This window comes from Terrapene carolina, unplaced genomic scaffold (assembly GCF_002925995.2).
Source record: "Terrapene carolina triunguis isolate 2854851 unplaced genomic scaffold, T_m_triunguis-2.0 Scaffold120, whole genome shotgun sequence".
In the NCBI taxonomy this organism is placed as follows: Eukaryota; Metazoa; Chordata; order Testudines; family Emydidae; genus Terrapene; species Terrapene triunguis.
Window position 1 is genome coordinate 10,234,558 of NW_020664471.1, and position 24,035 is coordinate 10,258,592.

At 41.2% G+C, this 24,035-nt stretch overlaps 1 protein-coding gene across 3 annotated transcripts in view; it reads left to right on the plus strand.

Annotated features, from left to right (window-relative positions):
• Window positions 1-4,608, plus strand: part of SOCS5 (suppressor of cytokine signaling 5) — a 41,056-nt gene extending 36,448 nt beyond the window's left edge. For all 3 annotated transcript variants that reach the window (XM_026652537.1, XM_026652536.1, XM_026652538.1), the window contains one exon: window positions 2,031-4,608. In XM_026652537.1, the coding sequence (XP_026508322.1) occupies window positions 2,043-3,653 (1,611 nt within the window). In that variant the 5' untranslated portion in view covers window positions 2,031-2,042 and the 3' untranslated portion in view covers window positions 3,654-4,608. The remainder of the gene's footprint in view (window positions 1-2,030) is intronic.
• Window positions 4,609-24,035: the final 19,427 nt, after the last annotated feature.

Genomic DNA, 24,035 nt, shown 5'->3' on the forward strand with positions numbered 1-24,035 from the left:
TTTTTTAATCGGGGGGGGGGGTTTTAAAAAACAAGCCTAAATACCCATTGTCTTAGCTAAGTTTAGCATTTTCCTCAAAACTTAGGTAGGCCCAGCTTAGCCTTTGTATAACAACTTCCCCTCCTTGCTCCCCAAACCCCCAGTTCTCTTGTGGACCAAGTTAGTCTTTCTCCACAGACCCTGTGTCTGTGTCTCAAGGCTGCTATTTCTAGGACCTGGTCTACACTACACACTTAGGTTGCCGTAAAGCAGCTTACATCGACCTAATTACATCAAAGTTTACACTACAGTCTTGTCCCACCAATGTAAGTACCCTACTACACAGACGACATAACTCCACCTCCATAAGAGGCTTACGTCCGTGTAGTTAGGGCCAGGCAGTGTCTGGGTGGACACAGTGTTACTTACACTGGCTGTTAGCTCTCTTGTCAATTTCACAGCGCCAGTGGAGCAGTGAAATTGACAAGAAACCAAGCCGGGCAGCAAGAGCCCAGCTGCCCCCTGCTCCCCTGGAGAGCTGGACGGCCTGAGTCTGCTTCTGGCAGGGAGCAGTGGGCAGCCCAAGCCTAGGAGGGTAATGTGGACATGCACCACCTGTAAGTCGACCTAATATAGGTCAACTTAATTTTTTAGTGTAGACATACCCTAACAATTCTCAAGTCCTTTGTTCCCATTTTCTTCCACCTTGATTTTTCCTTTCCTTGGAGTCACTAGAGAGACTTGATACTTGTATTATCTTTTGAATAAAGCCATTGTCTTTCTGCCCAGTGTAGCAGAAATTAACTCTCTTTGGTAGCAAACAATACAATAGTAATCAACCTAGATGAACACATGATTCATTAAAATATTCCAGGCAGCTCCCATGTTCTTCGTGCCTTGATTCTAGGTTATCAAATTTGACTTTTAAAGCAGCAACTGCAGTGTGGATGCTGCTAATATTTGTATTAGTTTTTGTCAATGTTTTGGAAAATGGGTGGCTGTGTCCTCTTGCTCCCTCTGCAGAGCTGGTTCTGTATAATGCTACAGGTAAAAACAGAAGTTCCATGGTCTTCTCCCTTGTTTTTGGTTTTGTTTTTTAAAATAATCACTGAGAAATGCTGTTTTTTGTTAGGCATTTCATAGTTGAGGCTTTGCTTAAGAGTCAACTTCTAACTATAAGCTTTTGTGAGTATCTTGCTGCTTCTCCTGGGAATTGACTCGTCAGCTTTGTATTCTTACTATCAAAACTTTGAATTTTGAAGTCTGAGTTCTCACGTCTGTTAAATACAGCTTGAAACTTTCTGTACCATGGCCTGACTTTTCAGTTTAGTTTGTGAATCTAACTATTTTTGCAGAGAGGGCCACTGCTCTTTCAGGGATGGAAAGTGTGTGTTTGCCTGATTTCTTAACTGCTCTGCTGGAGTCTACTCAATGGCTTTATCCTTAATTTTTCATTATTTGTTTTGCTACAGTTTCTTGGAAACTCTCTCAGGGAGTCAGTTACCTAATATATGACACTCAAGATAAAGACTTGGAAACTTTAAATATATTGTAATTAAAAAATATAAACAACAAACTTTAGGTTTGAATACACAATTAACCTCTGCAATAGTGGCTTTATATAGTTCTTTCATGGTTTTCTATATGGATGTTTAAGTACCCATCAAATATAAATACCAAAATGGAAAACTTAGCATTATGTTTGTTTCCTCCATTAATGCTTTTGTGGGCTTTTGGCTATTTTGTGGCGAGGTGGGGGGCCTTTTTGTAAGGTGAGATATTATTTATTATACTTTTTTTGGAAACAAGTCACTTGTGCTTGACTGCATTCTTTTCTATGCTTGTTTCCTAATGTGCGAATACTGCAACATGTATAGCACCACAGAACTATGCAGGCACTATAACTTTCCTAGCTTTCAGCTAACTATATCTTCTCCATACCTCTAACTTACTCATTTGAATGTTTTTGTTTTATTAATTGAATCGGTATCTTTATTTTTAATTTTTTTAACTTTTTGATTAAAATCTCTTCATCCCCTCTTTGAATTTAGGTAACATAATCCATGGATCAAGTGGGCAAGATGTGGAACAACTTCAAATACAGATGCCAGAATCTCTTCAATCATGAAGGTGGAAACCGAAATGAAAACATAGATGTAGACTCCACTCAATGTTCATCTGTTAAAGACAGAAGTATCCATGTACCCGATTTGGCTCCGCAGCAACCAAGCAGCCCTTTAAGAGAGAACATTGCCTTACAACTGGGTTTAAGTCCTTCAAAGAATTCAGTGAGGAGAAATCAGAATTGTGTCACTGACATCCCTCAGATTGTCGAAATAAGCATTGAGAAAGATAATGACTCGTGTGTTGCCACAGGAACGAGACTTGCACAAAGGGATTCCTACTCTCGGCATGCTCCTTGGGGTGGGAAGAAGAAACATTCCTGTTCTACTAAAACCCAAAGCTCCTTGGAGAATGATAAAAGATTTGGTCGAACACGAAGCGGCTTGCAAAGGCGGGAGCGAAGATACGGTGTGAGCTCTGTTCATGATATGGACAGCGTATCAAACAGGACTGTAGGCAGCCGTACTCTGCGACAGCGGCTTCAGGATACCGTTGGGTTATGTTTTCCCATGAGAACTTATAGCAAACAGTCCAAACCTCTCTTTTCTAATAAAAGAAAGATTCATCTCTCTGAATTAATGCTTGAGAAATGTCCTTTCCCTGCTGGATCTGATCTTGCCCAAAAGTGGCATCTGATTAAGCAACATACAGCTCCTGTGAGCCCTCATTCAACTTTTTTTGATACATTTGATCCTTCCTTGATTTCTGCAGAAGATGAAGAAGACCGACTTAGAGAGAGACGTAGGCTTAGTATTGAAGAAGGGGTTGACCCCCCTCCTAATGCCCAAATACATACTTTTGAAGCTACAGCACAGGTTAATCCATTATATAAACTGGGACCAAAGTTAGCCCCGGGTATGACTGAGCTGACTGGGGACAATAGTGCAACACTACAGGGAAACTGTGATTCTGAAGAGGACACAACAACCCTCTGCTTGCAGTCACGCAGGCAAAAGCAACGTCAGGTGTCTGGAGAGAGCCATGGCCATAGCAGCAGACAAGGGGCTTGGAAAGTACATACTCAGATTGATTACATACACTGCCTTGTGCCAGACTTACTTCAAATAACAGGTAACCCATGTTATTGGGGTGTGATGGACCGTTATGAGGCAGAGGCACTTCTGGAAGGCAAACCTGAAGGCACTTTTTTGCTCAGGGATTCTGCACAAGAGGACTACCTCTTCTCTGTGAGCTTCCGTCGTTACAACAGATCCCTCCATGCACGTATTGAGCAATGGAATCACAATTTTAGTTTTGATGCTCATGATCCCTGTGTATTTCACTCCTCCACTGTTACAGGACTTCTAGAACACTATAAAGACCCTAGCTCTTGCATGTTTTTTGAACCATTACTTACTGTATCTCTGAACAGGACTTTTCCTTTTAGTCTGCAGTATATCTGCCGGGCAGTAATCTGCAGGTGCACTACGTATGATGGAATTGATGGCCTCCCTTTACCATCAATGTTGCAAGACTTTCTAAAGGAATATCACTATAAACAAAAAGTCAGGGTGCGATGGTTGGAACGGGAACCTATTAAGACAAAGTAAACAGAATCTAGAGTCCCCAGTAGGCTTACTAGGTTATGCATATTTTTTGTGTGCATTAGTTTAACTCAGAAAGCACATCAGCTTTTTTGCAATACCGTATTTAAGCTTGATGTTTAGTATCATGTCAGATGCTGTCTGCTGTTACATAAATCAAGTTGTGATGCCTCTTGAAACAATAAGCAGAGACAAAGCGACGTGTTTTTCATTAAGATGTACGTAAAAATCATTTGCTAACTTCTAAATGTTTTCCTTTCCTTTTTTGTAGCTGTAGTAATTGGGTGAAGCAACTATGGGGCATTCCATCTAATGCTAAAGAACAAAAGTTAATGTTTTATTGGTTGAACATTTTAATGATTTGAGTAGTGTTTAAATTTTTTCAACAAAATCTTTCCTCCTTTGACAAGTTTAATTATTCCTTTCAAACAAGTTTCCAAATGTTAATAAATTAAAACATTTCAAAATGCAGTTTTTTAGCAGCATGGGAAGCCTGTGTTCCATTAAGAGTTTTTTGATGCTAAAAATCAATCACAGTTAGTACACCAGGTTTCCTAAAGATGAGGGCTTGAATATGTCTGATCAGAAGTGGACTTCTATTTAAAACATTCATGGGTTTAAGTGACATTATTAGCAAGATTAATACGATCTTGGACAGACAGTTAAATACCTGCTATTTGAAATTTTTTAAAAATGAAAACTTGCTTAAATTCGATTGTTGCCATTAGTTAACCGGTCTGTAAACTTTGCTAAAAACTAAATATAAGAATTAGGGACCTGACAACTATCTGTCACAGTTGCAAATGATGATGAGGAGAAATGTTAATTTAAAACACTATTTAACATTGTTTATGCTGAAAGTGTTCATAGCTGAATTACAACTTAAATACCAAGTATCAGAGGGGTAGCCGTGTTAGTCTGGATCTGTAAAAAGCAACAGAGAGTCCTGTGGCACCTTATAGACCAGTGGTCCCCAACCTTTCGAGCCACGGACCGTGGCGGCAGACGAGCATCCACCGAAATGCCGCCGACAAACGGCAACGTCAATAGGTGTTGCCGCCAAATCGGCAGCATTTTGGCGGCGATGCCGCTGGATGACGCTGCTTGTCGGCGGCATTTCGGCGGAAGCTCGTCCGCCGGCTAGTACGCGGGCGCACTTAGACGCCCCAGCGGGTGCCATGGCGCCCGCAGGCATCGAGTTGGGGACACCTGTTATAGACTAACAGACATATTGGAGCATAAGCTTTCGTGGGTGAATACCCACTTCGTCAGACGCATGTGGTGGAAATTTCCAGAGGCAGGTATAAATATGCAGGCCAGAATCAGTCTGGAGATAATGAGGTCCAACTTAAATACTGTTTCTAAAAAAAAAAAGACTAATTTGCACTAAATAGCAGGTTTCAAAGGTACTATTACTTTTATTCGTAAATAACATTTTTCCATTTAGCACCTTTTTGTGATATTTAGAATATGTGCTGATACCGTTTGAACAGACTACTTGGAATTGAAATTCTAAGTTTGATTCCATTATTTAATATTGGATGGAAGTTTCCGATATTAAATAAGTGAATCAAACTTATTTAATCAAACAGTTTCCAACTGTTCTGTCCTTGACATTTTTGCACTAAAATTGTGTTGGAATCTCCAATCACCTTTTTAAATGTGTTTTGTACCACTTAAGTGCTCCCTAGTTTCTTTATCAGCTGCTACAGTATGTTGTTACTTCTCTATAGCAGTGACTGTGAGAGTTAGGAAACCTTTTGGCTGCAAATACAAGAAAATTTATTCTTGTATGCAACACTAACCCTTCTATCAGTGTATTTTTCTGCTTGCTGTGCCTTGTTATGGCTTTTTTGTGCTAATAAAGTACAGTATGTCCAGTGTTATACTTGTATATCTGATCTGTTTTATATTTGCATAGCTTCTCTTGTAGCAGTTAACTGAATTTTTTTAATAGCCTTTACCTAGTACATATTGTAGTTGATGCACAAGTACTGTGCAGTTAAATATTGGTTCATCTTTGACTCTGTTAGGATTCTGAAAAGTCACCTAACAATGTTTCTATAGTCACTGCAAAATAATAGACTGGCTGCAGTTCAAGTATTTACAACATAAAAGATAAGTGATAGAAAAACAATTTTTTTTTCAAAAGTATTATTGATCCCCTGTAGTAGTTGCAGATGCTGTCTCAGCCAATTATAGTTGATTACTAAATTAACTGAATATTTTGATATTCCTCGCTAAATCAGGAATAGCTATTGAGTGCTGCAAATTGACAGTACACCAGTATCACTGAGACCACTTTTTGATAAACGCACATACATACAAAATGCCCCCAACATATTTTTACCAAAGAATGCTGTCAATGTGTTCATTTCTTCAGCAAAGTTAGGGTGGAGGATGTGATTTCTGTTGCATCAAATATTTATCCCCAACTAAGATTAAACCAAAGTATTTGAGAACTTCATCTGAACTTGTTTAAGTATTGTATGCAATTATGTTGATGGAGCATAAAAATTGTGTACAAGTAAGTTCATCATCGTTTTTGTGAATTGACAATGCACATGCAAATAAATAAGTAAATGATTAAAACAGTTTTGTAATGACTGAAAGAATGCTACGTAAAATCATATTGAAAGCAGTTAATTTGAAATACCCAGAAAGTACTTTAAAATGTGTTTTATGCTTGTGGAAAACTGATCCCATTATGCATTTTTTGTAGTTGCTAATATGCTTTCATGTGTTAAACTTCAACTGTTAAAATGAAACTTTGTTTTGAACATGTAAATACTTCTCACTAAGGTTATGTAAGCATGTGTACAAATGTGTTAAGTCACTTACGTTCTGAGTCGTGTGTATCAATGAATATGCAACTTTTGGTTTAAAATCTGCTCTAAGACTAGCTGCTTACATTAAACAAAAAATCACCAGCATGAAATTGCACCCAAGTGTACCTTCACTGTGTCTCTCTGTATTCCCTCATTTGGATTTAGATTCCAGATGAGCTTACTTTATAGTTCTTGTAATAATAGAGTTCTAATGTTAAGTCCCATCCAAGTTTTGTTCCAAAATAGGGACCTGGTCTTTGCTTTATATCTACTGCAGTCTCTATATGCTGTGAATTTTAAAAACTAATATTGGAAAACTTGTTCTTATGTTCATGTAAACAGTTGTTAGTGCTACCTGCCTGTATGGAGACGATTTATTGCGCCCCTTCTCTCCCCACCCCCCAAATAAATCATATTAGAGTGAGGTTTTTTTAAAGTACAGAATGGTTTATTTTATTGGAAATAAATGGCAGAGTTGTTTCCAAACCTGAAGTTTCTAAAACAATCTTCAAAATTAAACTTGATTTTAAGTGTTACAGTAGATTTAACTATTAACTATGCTCTGAAAAGTAGTCATGTGTTAAATTTTTCAGTAACATTGAGTTCCTTTATTTTCATTATAAAGGGGCAAAACATTTGATGCATTGAATGCTACAAAATTAGACTGACTTTGTAACTGACAAGTTAAATTAAAACGTAAGGATAAAAGTGCCTGCTTGATCTTTAACTTTCTGGATTTTGTTTTTATAACTTTTTTAAAATTTCCCTCCTTAAAGATGTGCACAACCTACTTCTGTAACATTAAAGAACATCTTTCTTTAGGTTAATAACATACCCTGGCATAATTTCAGTCCTATTGGGCAGATATGTATTTAGGCCTCGATTCTATAAAAAGATCCTCACCTCTGAGACTTGTTGAAGGATTCATCCATGGGGTTTGCTTCTTAGGATCTTGGCCATAGTTGAAAAAGATCATGATAATGAAGCATTAGTGAAAATCTTTGAACATTTTAAGAAGAATTCAGAGTGTGTGTAAAATATATTTGTCACACTTTTTCAATTATGTAACTTGGAATACTTTTAATGAGATTAGCATGTCTAACATTTGAGAGATGGAAATTTTATAGTGAACACCACAATGGGTTACATATATAGAATATATAACATTTCTTATGAAAGATTGTTCCCTCTATATTTAGCAACAATGTCTATTAAACAGAAATATATTAGCTGGCCTTCATGTTACACAATGTCAACGGGTATGTCTACACTGCAACTAGACACCCACAGCTGGCCTGTGCCAGCCAGTTCAGGCTGCAGGGCTATTTCACTGCTGTGTAGACTTCCGGGCTCAGGTTGGAGCCAAGTCTTGCAGGGTTCTAGAGCACAGGCTCCAGCCCGAGACGGGAAGTCCACACAACAGTGAAACAAAGCTGCAGCCCACGCCTGAGTCAGTTGGGATCAGCCAGCTGTGTGTGTTTAGTGGCTGTGTAGACCTACCCAAAGCGGATAATTGCTTGCCGAATATCATTGCAATCAGAACTTTCATGTCAAAAATAGTATTTAAACAATTTTAATTGTTCCAGTGCTTAGATTACATATAACTTTCAGAGTGACTTTCCATGAAGAATTCCTGAAAATACTCTTCTTGTAGAAAATATGGGACAAAGTGCTTCTGTCAGAAGAAACTCCTTTTAGAACTTTTTTTTTTTTTAAAGATGACTTGCTGATCATGTTTTGCATTAATGTGCTTTAAACTCCTGTCATGTATATTTGAAGTGTTCCTATTACATGTTTCATGATAACAGGTAATGTTGCATATTTTTATTGTTTGCTGCATTAAGTATTGAATTAAACATTTCAATGTTTCTTCCCATTTTTAGCAAATAACTAATGTGTTTACTTGACATCGTGTCATCTTTTAGTTTAAATCAGTGGTCTCCAACCTTTTTACGCCCAAGATCACTTTTTGAATTTAAGGGCAACCCAGGATCTACCCTTCACTGAGGCCCCACCCCACTCACTCCATTCCCCCCCCCCTCACGGGCTGGGGTATGGGATTGGGGTTTGGGAGGGGGTGCGGGCTCTGGACTGGAGCCAAAGGGTTCGCAGTATGGGAGGGGGCTCTGGGCTGAGCCTGGGGAAGGGAGGTGGGGTGCAGGAGGGGGTGAGGGGTGCAAACTCTGGGAGGGAGTTTGGGTGCAGGAGGGGGCTCCAGGCTAGGGCAGAGTGGTGGGGTGCAGGAGGGGGTATGGGGTGCTGGCTCTGGGAGAGGGGTCAGGGCTGGTGTTTGGGGTGCTCTCTGGCTCCCTGCCTGCCCCACGCTGCTCCCGGAAGGCGCCCCTGCAGCCCCGGGGGGGGGGGCAGGGTGACATATGGCTCTGCACGCTGCCCCTCTCTGCAAGCACTGCCCCTGCAGCTCCCATTGGCCACAGCTCCTCATTCCCGGCCAATGGGAGCTGCGGGGCTGGTGCTTGCAGGTAGGAGCAGAGCGTGGAGGGAGACTCTTGCCCCCCCCCCGCAACCCCCGGGGCCACATTGGCCACTTCTGGGAGTGGCCTGGGGCCAGGGCAGACAGGGAGCCTGTCTTAGCGGCAGCCCCGCTGTGCCGCCGGAGATCGCGATCGACTGGTTGGTGACCACTGTTTTAAATAGTAATTGCCAATATTTAATAACTTCTTAAAATTTTCTTGAAGTACTGTAAAGTCCACCATTTGGTTCCACATAGATAGGGGCTGTATTGCTAGTTGCTGTAATAGAGGCAAATGAAAGATCCAAACAGAGAAATCTTAATAGCGATTTAGACTATATAATGGATGAATAGTGTCAAAGAGCTTGCCAAGTAATATTCTTTGATTTCATAAGTAGTTCATCTTTTAAAAGGCCTACTTGTTTAATCTTACCATCTGGTAAGAGGAGTTGTTCAAGATAGCACTAAACATCATCCTGATCTGCATATACATATTAAATCAATATTTTAACTGTCTGATTCTGCACCATTTGAAAACAAGCAAAGATTCTGAATGTAGCTTCATGAATCAAGATCATCTTGGGTGCTTTATCCTCCTTCATGATTCTTAAGGATTTGCAGAAAATTTGGGAGCCTTTATCTGATATTAAACCTGCACATAGGGCTCAATCCTGCAAGGTGCTGAGTACCTCCTAGACGTACTGAGCACTTTACAAGGTTGAACTCCGAGTGAGCATGCTTAGCTTAGGAAAAAAGTAACAGGTTCCATTATTAGTAGATAACTGCAAATTATTTACAATTTCATGTATAAAGGCCATGACTGCATATGCTTTAAGTCCACCACAATACTTTGTGTCCCTTTTTATAATCCAAAATTTTAGACAACTCAAATTTAAGTTTTGAAAGTATGTGCTTTCATTTTGGCTTGGGTTTCTCGTTTCTCTAATTCTTTTAAAGTAAACCACAATGTTTGGCACAGCTGATTGTGAAAATCAAAATGGACCATATATAAACTAATCAGATGGTATCTACAAATAAGCTAGTACATAGAATAAGTTTTTTTAAAAAGCCAACTTTAAGCCAGGCCCCTGTAGACTAGCAAAAGATTCCAGTATGTAACAGTCTCATCTCTTAACCTTGTCTTTTATTTTCCCTTGATTTCCCACATTGACAAAATGTGGAGAGGAGACCATTTTATTTTATTGTAAGCTACAATTATGTTCTATAGGTAATCGTTCTTTTGCTATGGCAAATTTGTATCTTAACTAGTCTGTATTCTGTCTGATTATCTGAGAAATCTGAATAATTTCACTACAGTGATTTAATAGTGTTGTAGGAATAATGTATAAAAACAGTACTGCTGTGGTGATGCAGTATTTGGCACATGTCCAAAAAAGTGGCACCCATATGGTCTTCTTGGAAATAGTCCCAACATTCCATTTGAAGGTTCCTACCACTGGAAACCTCATGTGGTGCTCCAGGATTTGTCTAAAAAGCATGTAGTACATAGTTGGCTGGAGTTAGCCTGAGTCCTCGAATGCACTGCTCTAAGCCAATAATGGAACTTGCTTAATGCCAGAATTCCGTAACTTCATGCCTTGTTAGTCTAAGATGTCACTGGCATCCATTGTTTTAACCCACTGTAGCTTAAAAGTTTCTCTACGCTGACTACCTTTTGTATTTGTAACTGGCTGCCAAACTATATTTTGCACCTTAATAGAGTAAGGAAAATAATATGACTGTTGTATAGCCATAATCAATGTGATATAAGTGTCAGACACAGCTATCCCATTTTAAGAAATAGTGGTGGATTGTGCCCTATTTTTTTCTACATTTTTATATAGCCTAATATTTGAACAAATTGTGTATTTTAAAGAGTTTGCCCCAAATCAGTTTGGAAATATAATTGACATTCAGTTGGCAAACATTTTTATTCAAAGTAGATAATCTCTGTTTAAAAAGCCGAGTAGTTATCTAATTTACTGCAGGTTTTTTTACAACTATATTTAAAAATCTGTTAGGAGATCCAGTTTCCAGTAATCTGATTTATCCTATTTAGATACTTTATCATATTCTGAAATAATTGGGCATCTTTTGCCCTTGGAATTTAAGTTGAAATAGAAGGTTGGTATTGTGTCCATATCAGGATTGTGGACTGAATACACAACTTTATTTGCTATACCATCTTTCTTATAGGCTTTTCCCCCTAATGCTTTAGGATACAGCATTTAAATAGCTTTGCCTACCTTATTTTAATGTTACCTTCCTCTGAATCATAAATTTTTTTTTCTGCTGATAGTACCTATTTTTAGTATGATTGGTGTCTTTCAAAAAGCCTAGAGCAGAGTAACTGGATCCTGGAGGCATGTATCTTGCTGAAGATCTCAATCAGTTGCTTTCCACCTGTCCTCAGTTTTCCTGTTGCTTAGAAAAAGTTGATACAAGCCCAAATTGACATGACTGCCTTTTTCATTGCAATGAAGTGTTCCAAAAAGGCAGTGTGTGATTTTTGTGTTTATTTTTCATTGATTTCCATATCAAGTTTTTACTTGGCAAATGGAAATTCGCTTTAATACTATCCAGTCTAGGTTCTGATACTCAGAGTGTTTCAAATGCATCATCACCAGTAGAAGATTCTGTGGACCAAATTATACCTTTAGCTACCTCTGTGCATATTTCTCTTCATATTTAGTGATTCGGGCAAACTCACTAAAAGCTAATGTAAGTGCTCAGGGGTCTGTGAGGGCATAATTTGACCTACAGAAGCTGTGCTAGTGGGAGCAAAGTATGGGTTCTATCTATCTTACCTGTCACTAGCCAATGTGAGTTGGGGAGCTGTGTCTTAATAAAAATATCTCTATTTGCCAACTGCTGAGGCTTGCAATGCTGATACCCTAGCTCTATAGTAGTGATTATAGGGTGCTTCTGCTCTTCAGTGTGCTTTAACAATGTAATCCTAAGGGTGTTGTGAGGAGTAAGAGGATGCATGATCTACTGCATAGAGCACTGGACTGGTGTTCAGGTTCTGTTGTTAGCTCTGCTCCTTGCCTTTAGGGTGACCTTAGGCAAGTCACTTCCCTTTTTTGTGCCTCAGTTTCTCACTCTGTTAAATAGGGGTAGTGATACCAAGGTAGTCAGTAAAGCACTTTGAACTCTACCATCAAACACTGCTCAATAAAAGCTTACAGGGAAGGGAGCTGACACAGATTTGTCAAAAGTCCATGGAGTGAGTCACTTACAACCAGGACAGGCATTCTGGAATACCTACTTCAGATATCAATCATCCTACAGCAACTTTTGGGAAGTGCTTTAAGTAAGATAGTCACCCAGGTGCTTTTCCCTAAGCTATAGTTAAGTTAAACTGATGTATTTTGGTAAAATACATTCACTATTTTTGCCCATGTATGCATCTAATAAAACTTCCCTCCTCAAAAAACAATCAGTCCAGGTGAGGAGAGGGAGCCCTGGATGATCTGACCCAGCTGCAAGCAGAGCAAAAAGGAAAACATTCTAGTACTAACATAGGCTAGAGCATTGCTGACAATGTACTCGTTACTCTGCTACTGAAGCATACAATTTGCTTTCTCAGGACAAATGAACTAAAGCAACTGGTATGTCTCAAGAAGGCAGTTAGCCGGGATGGATTACCTTCCCTCTTACCAGGCAGCTCCCTGTCTCAGTAGAAAATTAGAACAACCTAGTCACCTTTACATTCTTTTGCATGTTCCTTATTGGCCTGGGCTTGAGAATAGCCCCATTCTCCCTATCCCCTATGTTGACATAAGAATAGCTATATGGGGTCAGACCAAAGGTCCATCTAGCCCAGTATCCTGTCTTCTGACAGTGGCCAATGCCAGGTCCCCCAGAGAGAATGAACAGAACAGGTAATCATCAAGTGATCCATTCCCTGCTGCTCGTTCCCAGCTTCTGGCAAACAGAGGCTAGGGACATCATCCCTGCCCATCCTGGCTAATAGCCATTGATAGACCTTTCCTCCATGGATTTATCTAGTTTTTTTTTTTTTAATCCTGTTATAGTCTTGGCCTTCACAACATCCTCTGGCAAAGAGTTCCACAGGTTGACTGGGCGTTGTGTGAAGAAATACTTCCTTTTATTTGTTTTAAACCTGCTGCCTATTAATTTCATTTGGTGACCCCTAGTTCTTGTATTATGAGAAGGAGTAAATAATACTTCCTTATTTACTTTCTCCACACCAGTCATGATTTTTTAGACCTCTATCATATCCCACCTTAGTTGCCTCTTCCAAGGTGAAAAGTCCCAGTCTTATTAATCTCTCCTCATACGGAAGCCATTCCATACCCCTATTGTTGCCCTTTTCTGAACCTTTTCCAATTCCAATATATCTTTTTTGAGATGGGGCAACCACATCTGCACACAGTATTCAAGATGTGGCCATACCATGGATTTTATATAGCAGCAATATGATATGTTCTGACTTATTTTCTATCCCTTTCTTAATGATTCCCCACATTCTGTTTGCTTTTTTGACTGCCGCTGCACAGTGAGTGGATGTTTTCAGAGAACTATCCATAATGACTCCAAGATCTCTTTCTTGAGTGGTAAGAGCTAATTTAGACCCCATCATTTTGCCTGTATAGTTGGGATTATGTTTTCCAATGTGCATTACTTTGCATTTATCAACATTGAATTTCATCTGCCATTTTGTTGCTCAGTCACCCAGTTTTGAGAGATCCTTTTGTAGCTCTTCGCAATCTGTCTGGAACTTAACTATCTTGGAGCCAGAAATGGTAGTAATATAGGAGCCATTAGGTTGGTCCTCGGCTACCTTGAGGAACTCCTCAATGTGCCGTCCCTTAGATTAGTGCCTGTCCTATTGCCTTTTTCTTTTTTTAACTTTTCATCTGAAAGTGATGCAGAATAGGATGTGGTTTCTCAGACAGAACAGAGACATTCTTATAGGAAACGTGGGCAGAGACTGTCTTTTTTTTACATATTGACCATGGGGCTATTTATGTGCTTGTGTAAGACTCCATTCAAAAGCATATGAGAGCTTGCAGGTTCTCCACAATCCTTTTAGCTGAGACCAATCAACTTTAGCTATCCTTCAGTTACCTGGTTAAGTAATGAGCTTCATGTAAGCAGCAAGAATTAAGTGCAGGGTAGAATTTATACAAACACAGAATCTGGGCCTGAGCTTGTGCCTCTGACTTTCAAATGGAGTGTACATCCTAGTACTTTAATGTTGCATGCTAGTACAGTCTGCTCTGTCTCAGATGTTATTTTTCTATCTGATTAGAAATTGTATAGCAAATGGTATGACAAGATCCTATCCAGGACAAAAATGGGCTGCCAATGATTAACATTTTAAAATATCTATCAATCATTGTACTATTAAAAACATCTTGTTAAAGATGACTGCTCCCAAAGAAGGGAGGTTTTAATCAAACTCTCGGCTATGTGATTTTCTTCCTCACATTTCAGCCCAAGAACATGATTCTGTGAGACACATCAACATTGTCACGTTGGGTAGTAGAGCACATGTAAACCAAAAAGAATAACATTGACTAGAGATCTCCTGTAAAAATCAGTGGTCAATGCTTGTTGAACCAGTCAATTTTATAGACCTATAAAAGGGGGTTCAAGAGACCTGGATTCTACTCCCAGCTCTGACACGGGCCTGCTGGGTGACCTTGGACAAAACACTTCACTTCTCTTCTTCAGTTTCCCCATCTGTAAAACAATACTGGCTTCCTTGCTAAAGCACTTTGAGATCTACTGATGAAAAATGCTATATAAGAGCTAGTCATTACTAGGCAGCCTTTAGGCTCAGCTGTTTAAGGGCTTCACCAGCCCCAGGGGAGCCCAGAGGAAGAAATTGTGACAGAGGCATTTGTTCCTGAGAGGAAATAACTTACTGAAGCCTTTCACTTACTTTTCATTCTATTCTCATTGGTGCCTCTGATTCCCTGCCCACCTGCTCACAGGTATGCAGCACCTGCTCCTTCTTCCCGTTTACCTGAGCTGCAGTGCAAGGGGCACTAACATGGGTGAACAGGATGGCTTAGTCCCCTGCATGTGTGAGGGCTGAAGCATGACCTAGCCCAGAGAGTTCACCAGATGAAGGTGTTATTTGATCACTTGCTTTGTTTCCTCACAGACTTACCCAACAGCCCTCACCTTCTCTAGTAGGAACTGCTCTTCTCACAAGGGAATGGAATATTTTACATGCTAACAGATTTAAGATCTGCTGCTGCCCTCACTCTCTAGGGCGGACATACTTTTGAGAAAAATAAACAGGTAAGAAAATTTATTTTCCTCTCCTGCCTTATATCATGGCCACCAGTCCTACTCTGATGTAAGCAGAGTCAGGATGAGCTCTACCCTGACATCTGGTGGTGAATTATGGCGAGTGTGGAAAAGAACTCCAGGGGCTGATCTTGTTTGCATAGGCACACCCACTCGCCTGGCAGGAAACACAGCAACTGAAAGTGGTTACTTTGGCTGGTGTGGGATCCCCAGTTTCTCTATTATTGGGGCAGGAAGAATAAAGTTTTGTTACCCTGATTCTGTGAATCAAGGCCAGTGGAACTGTTGTATGACAGAAGGACTGAGTGAGTCCTTCACCATTACCTAAGTAGCACTTGCTTGACAAGGGGCATGGGTTACAAAACCCAGTGAATTGAGAGAGGATGGGGATAGGTATTTGTACCTGATGGTATGGGCCCCCTCTGAGGGTCTGAAACACCAATTGCACCACCTCCTCTCTCCACTGTTGAATGTCAGAGTTAACTTTGATTCCCTTAGGAGTCTAGTTACAGGCTGCTGAGCTGAATTCACTTTGGGCTAATGGTGCACCAGCACTGGGGCTCCCCTACTATACTATGAGCTGAAATTGCTAAGAGCTGAAATCACAAAAGAGCTGATGTTATTAAGAGCTGAGATCACTGAGGCTATGTTAACTAGTGGGGGAGCCTGAAGCTATATTGCTCAGCAGCTGGCGGAGCAATTTGTGGGGACGACTGGAGGAGCAGCGAGCGGCGTGGAGCCTTGCGGGGCCGGTTGGAGTGGCCCAAGGAACGGCGAGCGGAGCTGTTTGCGGGGACGGCTGGAACGGCTCACAGGTCGGTGAGCGGAGCGGAGCGGAGCAGCTTGTAGAGCGGAGCAGTTCGTGGGATGGCAGGAAAGTGGACTGGCTCGTGGTAAAGGCTGCGGCGGAACCCCCACGGAGAAACAGACGGCTGGCCAGCCTCGGATCACGTAAGGTGCCCCTTAACACCCTGCGTGCCCCCCCCCTTTACTCTGGGGCTGCACTGACCAGGGGCAGAGACTTTGGGGGTTGTTGGACTTTTGGGACTTTGGGTGGTTGCTGGACCCCAGAGACTTTGGGGATGTTGGACTTTGGGGACTCTGGGTGATTTTTGGGTTGCTGGATTCAAGAACCAAAGGGAAAGGACACAGCCCAATTTGCTGGGGTGGGTTTTGCTCATGGTTTGTGTTATGAATCCTGTTTGTGGTGTTTTTCCAATTTTATGCTGATGTCGTTTACCTCATGTTATTAAACATTTTCTGCTACACTCAGACTCCGTGCTTGCGAGAGGGGAAGTATTGCCTCTTAGAGGTACCCAGGGGGGTGGTATGTAATTGTCCCAGGTCACTGGGTGGGGGCTCGAGCCGGTTTTGCATTGTGTTATTGAAACGGAACCCCTAGATACAGAACCCGGCCCTTGTTGCTGCCAACTTAGATGGGCAGAAGGGTTACACTATGTAAGTGTCAGCAGTGTCCCTTTAATAAAGGGGTGGAGTGAGATTAGATAACTATCCTTCCAAAGTGATACAATATTTCAGCTATGTACACTGAGGTTCTATTTCTAATAAGAGATCCAGCTGGGATGGATCTCTGTGCCCAAACACTGTATCTCTAGGAAACTGTAGAAAATAGACATTTTGCCAGAGGTATCATCCCTCAGTCAATTCATAGATTCCAAGGCCAGAATGGCCTATTGTGATCTAGTCTGACCTCCTGTACATCATAGGTCATAGAACTTCCCCAAAATAATACCTACAGTATATTTTAGGTAAACAGCCAATCTTGATTTAAAAATTGCCAGTGATGGAGAATATACCACAACCAATTGTTCCAAAGGTCAGTTATCCTCACTGTTAAACATTTATGCCTTGTGTCCGTCTGAATTTGTCTCGCATCAGCTTCCAGCTATTGGATTGGAATTGAAGAAGAAGAAATTGATTGCTTTACATATTTCCTCCTCTGATGATCAAACTCATTTGGTCTGTATTGATGCCATTGGTATGATGGGCTGTAATTCCTTCCAGAGGATGTACACCATTATTTGTATAAGCCTCTGATATACATGCTTATCCAACTGGAGACTGACTGATTTTCATGGCCTGTCTTCATACTTGAGGATGAAGAATTACTGATACTCTACACCATTATCTAAAGTATAGTACTTCTACTGTATAACACATCTACCGATGTGTTATATGCCATCGTGTGCCAGCATGTTGGGAATGGGCCACATCCACCCTGATTGAATTGGCCTCATTAGCACTGACCCCCCCCACTTGGTAAGGCAACTCCCACTTTTCTTGTGCTGTATATTTATACCTACCCTACTGTATTTTTCACTCCTTGCATCTGATGAAGTGGGTTATAGCCCACGAAAGCTTATGCCCAAATACATTTGTTAGTCTCTAAGGTGCCACAAGGACTCCTGATTATTCAAAAATGAGTATCTCCTTGGTGATGTAACTGATATAAGAAGGGCTGTCTGAATAACTGAATAAGAAAGTAAAACCAACTACATTAGTTCAAATGGATGTGTTTGTCAGTGATTTCAAAATGATGGCCCTGATTCTGCAGTGAAGTCAGAGGGTCTGACTGCATGGAGCTGTTTGCAGGGTCAGAACCTATGTTCATATTTCTTTCAGGACATCTTTTTACATGTCAACTTTTGGAATCTAGCAACTTGAGGATGATTAGAAATCTCTCCATTCTATATAGGTTTGTATAGGTTCTTTGCAGTTATAGTGCTCATACACTGTTCAAATGATAGCCTTAAACCCTCTCAGAGCCAATAGTGAGAACCATGGCAGAGTCAGTCCTGCAGGAAGTATAGAATTGTGAAGTACAGTATCTTGGGATGCCTAGGGATCCCTTTGTGCCTTTAAAATCTCCCCCTTAGTCTTTTGGGATTAAGGCCTGGTGTACACATTAAAGTTGTACTGGTATGTCAGTTACAGGTGTGATCTCTCCCCTCCAAAAATAGTTATACTGGTACCAGCTCTACTAAGGATAGATTTCAGAGCTGTAGCCGTGTTAGTCTGTATCAGGAAAAAGAACAGGAGTCCTTGTGGCACCTTAGAGACTAACAAATTTATTTGGGCATAAGCGTTCGTGGGCTAAAACCCACTTCATCGGATGCATGCAGTAGAAAATACAGTAGGAAGATTATACACACCCACACAGAGAACATGAAAAAATGGGTGTTGCCATACCAACTATAACGAGACTAATCAATTAAGGTGGGCTGTTATCAGCAGGAGGGAAAAAACTTTGTAGTGATAATCAGGATGGCCCATTTCCAACAGCTGGCAAGTGTAAAAAAAAAAAAAAAAAATTGTTGGAACCTTTAATTAAAAAAGTATAAAATGTAAACTATAATCTAAATAAAAATAACAAAAATAAAATATCAAAATAACCTATGTATAAACAAAATGCAGCTGTTGCTCATTATTGTATGTAACAAAGGGTATAAATGCTTGCTGTAATTGTTTACCTGTAGACCTGTTTAGCTCTCTCCCTCCACGCAATTGCTAAAAATAATAAAGTATCTGACTTGCTGCACCCAACCAAAGAGTAAGAACTCTGTTTTTCTCCGACAAACAGTAGGGGGGAAATTAGCATGGGGAAATAGTTTTTACTTTGTGTAATGACCCATCCACTCCCAGTCTTTATTCAAGCCTAATTTAATGGTGTCCAGTTTACAAATTAATTCCAATTCTTCAGTTTCTCATTGGAGTCTGTTTTTGAAGGGTTTTTTGTTGGAGAATTGCGACTTTTAGGTCTGTAATTGAGTGACCAGGGAGGTTGAAGTGTTCTCCGACTGGTTTTTGAATGTTGTAATTCCTGATGTCTGATTTGTGTCCATTTATTCTTTGGTGTAGAAACTGTCTGGTTTGGCCAATGTACATGGCAGAGGGGCATTGCTGGCACATGATGGCATATATCACATTGGTAGATGTGCAGGTGAACGAGCCTCTGATGGTGTGGCTGGTGTGATTAGGTCCTATGAATGGTGTCCCTTGAATAGATATGCGGACAGAGTGGCAACGGGCTTTGTTGCAAGGATAGGTTCCTGGGTTAGTGTTTTTGTTGTGTGGTTGCTGGTGAGTATTTGCTTCAGGTTGGGGGGCTGTCTGTAAGTGAGGACTGGCCTGTCTCCCAAGATCTGAGAGTGAGGGATTGTCCTTCAGGATAGGTTGTAGATCCTTGATGATGCGCTGGAGAGGTTTTAGTTGGGGGCTAGTGGTGTTCTGTTACTTTCTTTGTTGGGCCTGTCCTGGAGTAAGTGGCTTCTGGGTATTCTTCTGGCTCTGTCAATCTGTTTCTTCACTTCAGCAGTGGGTATTGTAGTTTAAGAATGCTAGATAGAGATCTTGTAGGTACAACCGCATTTGCTCCAGTCCCTCAGACAGAGACAAACAAGAAACTGCAGAATTGGAATTAATTTGCAAACTGGACACCATTAAATAAGGCTTGACTTCCCTACTGTTACTCACACCTTCTTGTCAGCTGTTGGAAATGGGCCATCCTGATTATCACTATAAAAGTTTTTTTTCCCTCCCTGCTGATAATAGCCCACCTTAGTTGATTAGTCTCGTTATAGTTGGTATGGCAACACCCATTTGTATTTTCCACTGAATGCATCTGATGAAGTGGGTTTTAGCCCACGAAAGCTTATGCCCAAATAAATTTGTTAGTCTCTAAGGTGCCACAAGTACTCCTCGTTCTTTTTACTAAGGATAGAGTTGCTTATTCCACTTTCTGTACAGGAATAGCTATACCACTATAAAGCACCCTTATACCAATATAACCGTGTCCACACTAGAGGTTGTACTGTTTTAACTATACAGATATAGTTATATCAGGACAGCTTTCTAGAATAGATAAGACCCAAGTCTCCCACTCCTACTCTCCCCCTCACACACCCCCATGCACTAGTGTCAGAACCTTAGACATGTCACACATGACTGCTGGCTTCTATCCCTTCTGTGGGTGCATTTCAGCACTTTGGTATGTATATAAAGGCTGAAATGCTTATAGTTTGGACTGCTGTGTGTATCTGTGTTTTATTTCAAGTGGCTGTGCTATTTAAGTTTTAAAGCTTGTGCAATATAGCTGCTTTACATATCACTCCCTATCAGTTTTCTAGAACAATAGGAACACCATGGCACTTGCATAAGCACTTTTACTGTCTACAAAGGTGTAAATGCTCCTATTTATTTGTACAGTGGTAGCCCATTGGGACCTTGCTGAGGCCTCTAGGCTTTTTCCAGTAATAAATTATGGTAATTTGACAATCCACTTACCTTCCTCTGGGGAGCAGTTCATTTCCTTGGAATTTGGTACTCTTGGACATGCATCTAACCCGGAACCCAACTACATTTTGTAAATAACATGAGATGCATCTTTGTTCAGGCATTCTACCACCTTGCTGCTCTGCTTAGCCTGCTTGCTATCCAGCTTCTCTATGTTCTTTAAGGTTAGTGAATGTTGTGCTGCAGGCAGTTGTAGTGTACATGCTTCTTTAATGTGGAAAAATGTTATTTGATTTTAACTTAAATAAGGTGAAGGGCATGCAGCAACTGGGGTGGTGGGCAACTTATAAATCTGTGTTGTAGTAATTTCACTGGAGGATATTAAAGCACTTTACAAGACTAAGCTTTTTGTGGCAGGGACTGTCTTTGTGTGTATACAATGCCTAGCACAATGGACCCCCAATCCCTGAAGGGAACTAAGCACTACAAATAACTAATTAGTGCAAGAATTACAAACCAGATTAATTGCTTATTTATTAAACCAATTCTAACGTATATAAGTTGAACTGCCGAATAACTAAGTTACTTGTCAAAGGTCACAGAGTCAGTAGCAGAGCAAATGAGAGAACCCAACAGTCCTAGCTCCCAGTTCTATGGTTTAGCTACTAGATAACACTTCTTTTCCTATACCAGGATTTAGCTGTGCAGCATACATATCATGCAAAATTCATTTTTCAGTGGAACTGAAAATAACACAATATTGTGTTAATATTCATATTGTAATGATGCCACTCATCTCTTTACTGTAAATAGAGGCATCATGTCAACATGTATTATTCCTCTTGTGCAAATCCCTGTCCAGTGAAATAGTTTGTCAGTGTAAAATAAGAATACACAACAGCTTGACAGTGATTCCCATTACATGTCAATCAAAGAATGCTAAGGACTTTATTATCTTTGTAGTATATATGAATACTCTGCTAGCCCAATATACCACAAAGTTATTGCCCCTTCCCTCCTCCCCCCCCCCCCAACACTTAATGTAAATAGCCACTAACAGAATATGTCAAATAGTGGAGAGGGAAATTACTTTAAGGGCAACGATAACACAGTTCTCTTGTTTGGTGGGTTGGAGACATTCCAAATTTAACTCACCACATTATGCTATTATATTACGGCATTTATGGTAGAGGAGATTGCATCAGAAACATGTAATGTACAAAATCAGTTCCTAAAAAGAGGAGCTTGGTTCCATAAAGATAGTTCTAGCAAGTTACAGACGATACAGCCACTTACATGGCAAAACAAAATGAGACAGATAGCGCTACCTTGCCTGTTCATGTCACACTCCACTGCCCCACTGTATCCACCCCTCAAATCAGAAGCAACCATTTAAATAGCAGGGAATCTTCTTTTGGAACATGGTTCTCTTTATAAATTTTTTTGCCTTAAAAAGGACGGCTTTCTTCTTTTCCTACCACAGCTCTTTTTGAACATGTTAAATTTTAATGGTCAGTTACCAGTGAGTTTTATTTTAAAACAAACTGAAAATCCTTTCATATCAAGTGTACAGTAAAATTAATACTAATGCACTTTCAATGGCAGCTTAACCCCAGTAGTAGCTGGGCTCCAAAGCTGCGTTTATAGGATTGCCACATGTCCAGTTTTCGACCAAAACACCTGCTCGAAAAGCGACCCTGGCAGCTCTGGTCAGGCCTGTTGGCAGCGTAGACAGGCTAAGGCAGGCTCCCTGCCTGCCCTGGCTCTGCGTGGCTTCTGGAAGCAGCGGCATGTCCAACCTCCAGCTCCTAGGCATAGGGGCAGCCAGGGGGCTCTGCGTGCTGCCCCCACTCCAAGCCTCTGCAGCTCCCATTGTCCAGGAACCATGGCCAATGGGAGCTGTGGGGGTGGCACCTGTGGATGGGGCAGCGCACAGAGCCCACCTGGCTGCCCCTTCACATAAGAGCTGGAGGGGGGACATGCCACTGCTTCTGGGAACTGCTTGAGGTAAGCGCCGCCCAGAGCCTGCACCGCTCATCCCCCCCATGTACCCCCACCCCTTGCCCCCGCCGACAAACCCCTCCTACAACCCAAACCCCCCCCCCCCCGCCCCCCCCCCGGGCCCGCCCCCCCCCCCCAGCCAAAGCCCTCACACACCCGCACGCCCCAACCTCCTGCCCCAGCCCTGATGCCCTTCCCATCCTCTGAACCCCTCAGTCCCAGCCCAGTGCACCTTCCTGCACCCCAGCTCCCTCATCCCCAGCCCCACACTAGAGTCTGCACCCTCAGCCAGAGCCCTCACACATCCGAGAAGGTCAAATACTTTGTAGAGGACCTTTAATAAATAAGCACCACCCTAGCTGTTAACCGTCCAAGTAACCTAGCAGAATGGGAGCCCTTAATATAAAGGTCAACATTTCCAAGCAGCCACTGATTGAGCGTTTAAGTTTGGGTGCTCAACTTGAGATGCCTAAAGCCTGACTTTCAGGGATGAGCACCCACAACTTCAGACAAAGTCAATTTGATCTAGCTGCAATCAACAGAAGTGGTGCTCCACACTAATTAAGCTATAAAAGTTTTAGAACCAAAGAGATGAATGCCTACCATCACCTGGATCACTGATTGCTTGTGACATCCCTTTCTCCCTTTTTTATGTTTTTTTTTTTTTTTGGTGGTCCGCATAGAGGCAGGGGACCTTTTTTATTATTGGTAAAGCAGCTAGCATGACTTGCATGCTAAACAAATGATTAGAAGACTAGGAGTGCAAATCCTATTTTAAACTAGAGACACACAGCACAGTACTTTATCTAGCTGCTCGCCCGCTCTCTGGTCAACAGCAGCTTCTGAGATTTGCAGTGTTAAAAGAACGCCTGGAGGAATCCCACGTTATTTGTTTGAGCACTACAAATTACAATCACATATCAGTTGCAGAATTTAAAATTAAAGGGCCCAGTCTTCGGCTGGAATGAATTACTGCAGCTCCACTGTCTTGGTGCTATGCCAACTTAAACTCGTTGCGGATCTGGCCCAAGGTGTGTATTTTCTAGTTCACACTAAGATCAACATTCCTCAAATGCTGGGAGGTTTACTGTTTGCTAATTCAAAAGTAGATGAAAGGGTGAATGAAGAATCAATTGAAGGAAAAGGAAAATCCTGTTCTCTGCATCTCCAGCAATCCTAATAGAATGAGTCATTGCACTGGATGCTGGCGCAAGTGCTGTCCAATAACACACGTACTAGTAGTTAACATTGTCAGTGTGATGACCTAGATTCCTCCAGTTAAATCCCTTGGCAATACTCGTTTCCTAACTAGGCCAGAATCTCTACCTTAAGCCTTGCTCGTATGTTCTTCTCTGCTCTCAACACACAACTACGATTGCTCTTGGGGGTTAATTATTAAAATGTAGGGTTTTATTTAATAAACTAAAGCTAAATGTGCCCTGTCACTTGCCTGGTTATTATTTGCAGTGTAGAGCACCCAGGAGCCCCAATAATGGACCAGGATCCCGCTGTGCTAAGCACGGTACAAACAGAACAGAAAGACGGTCC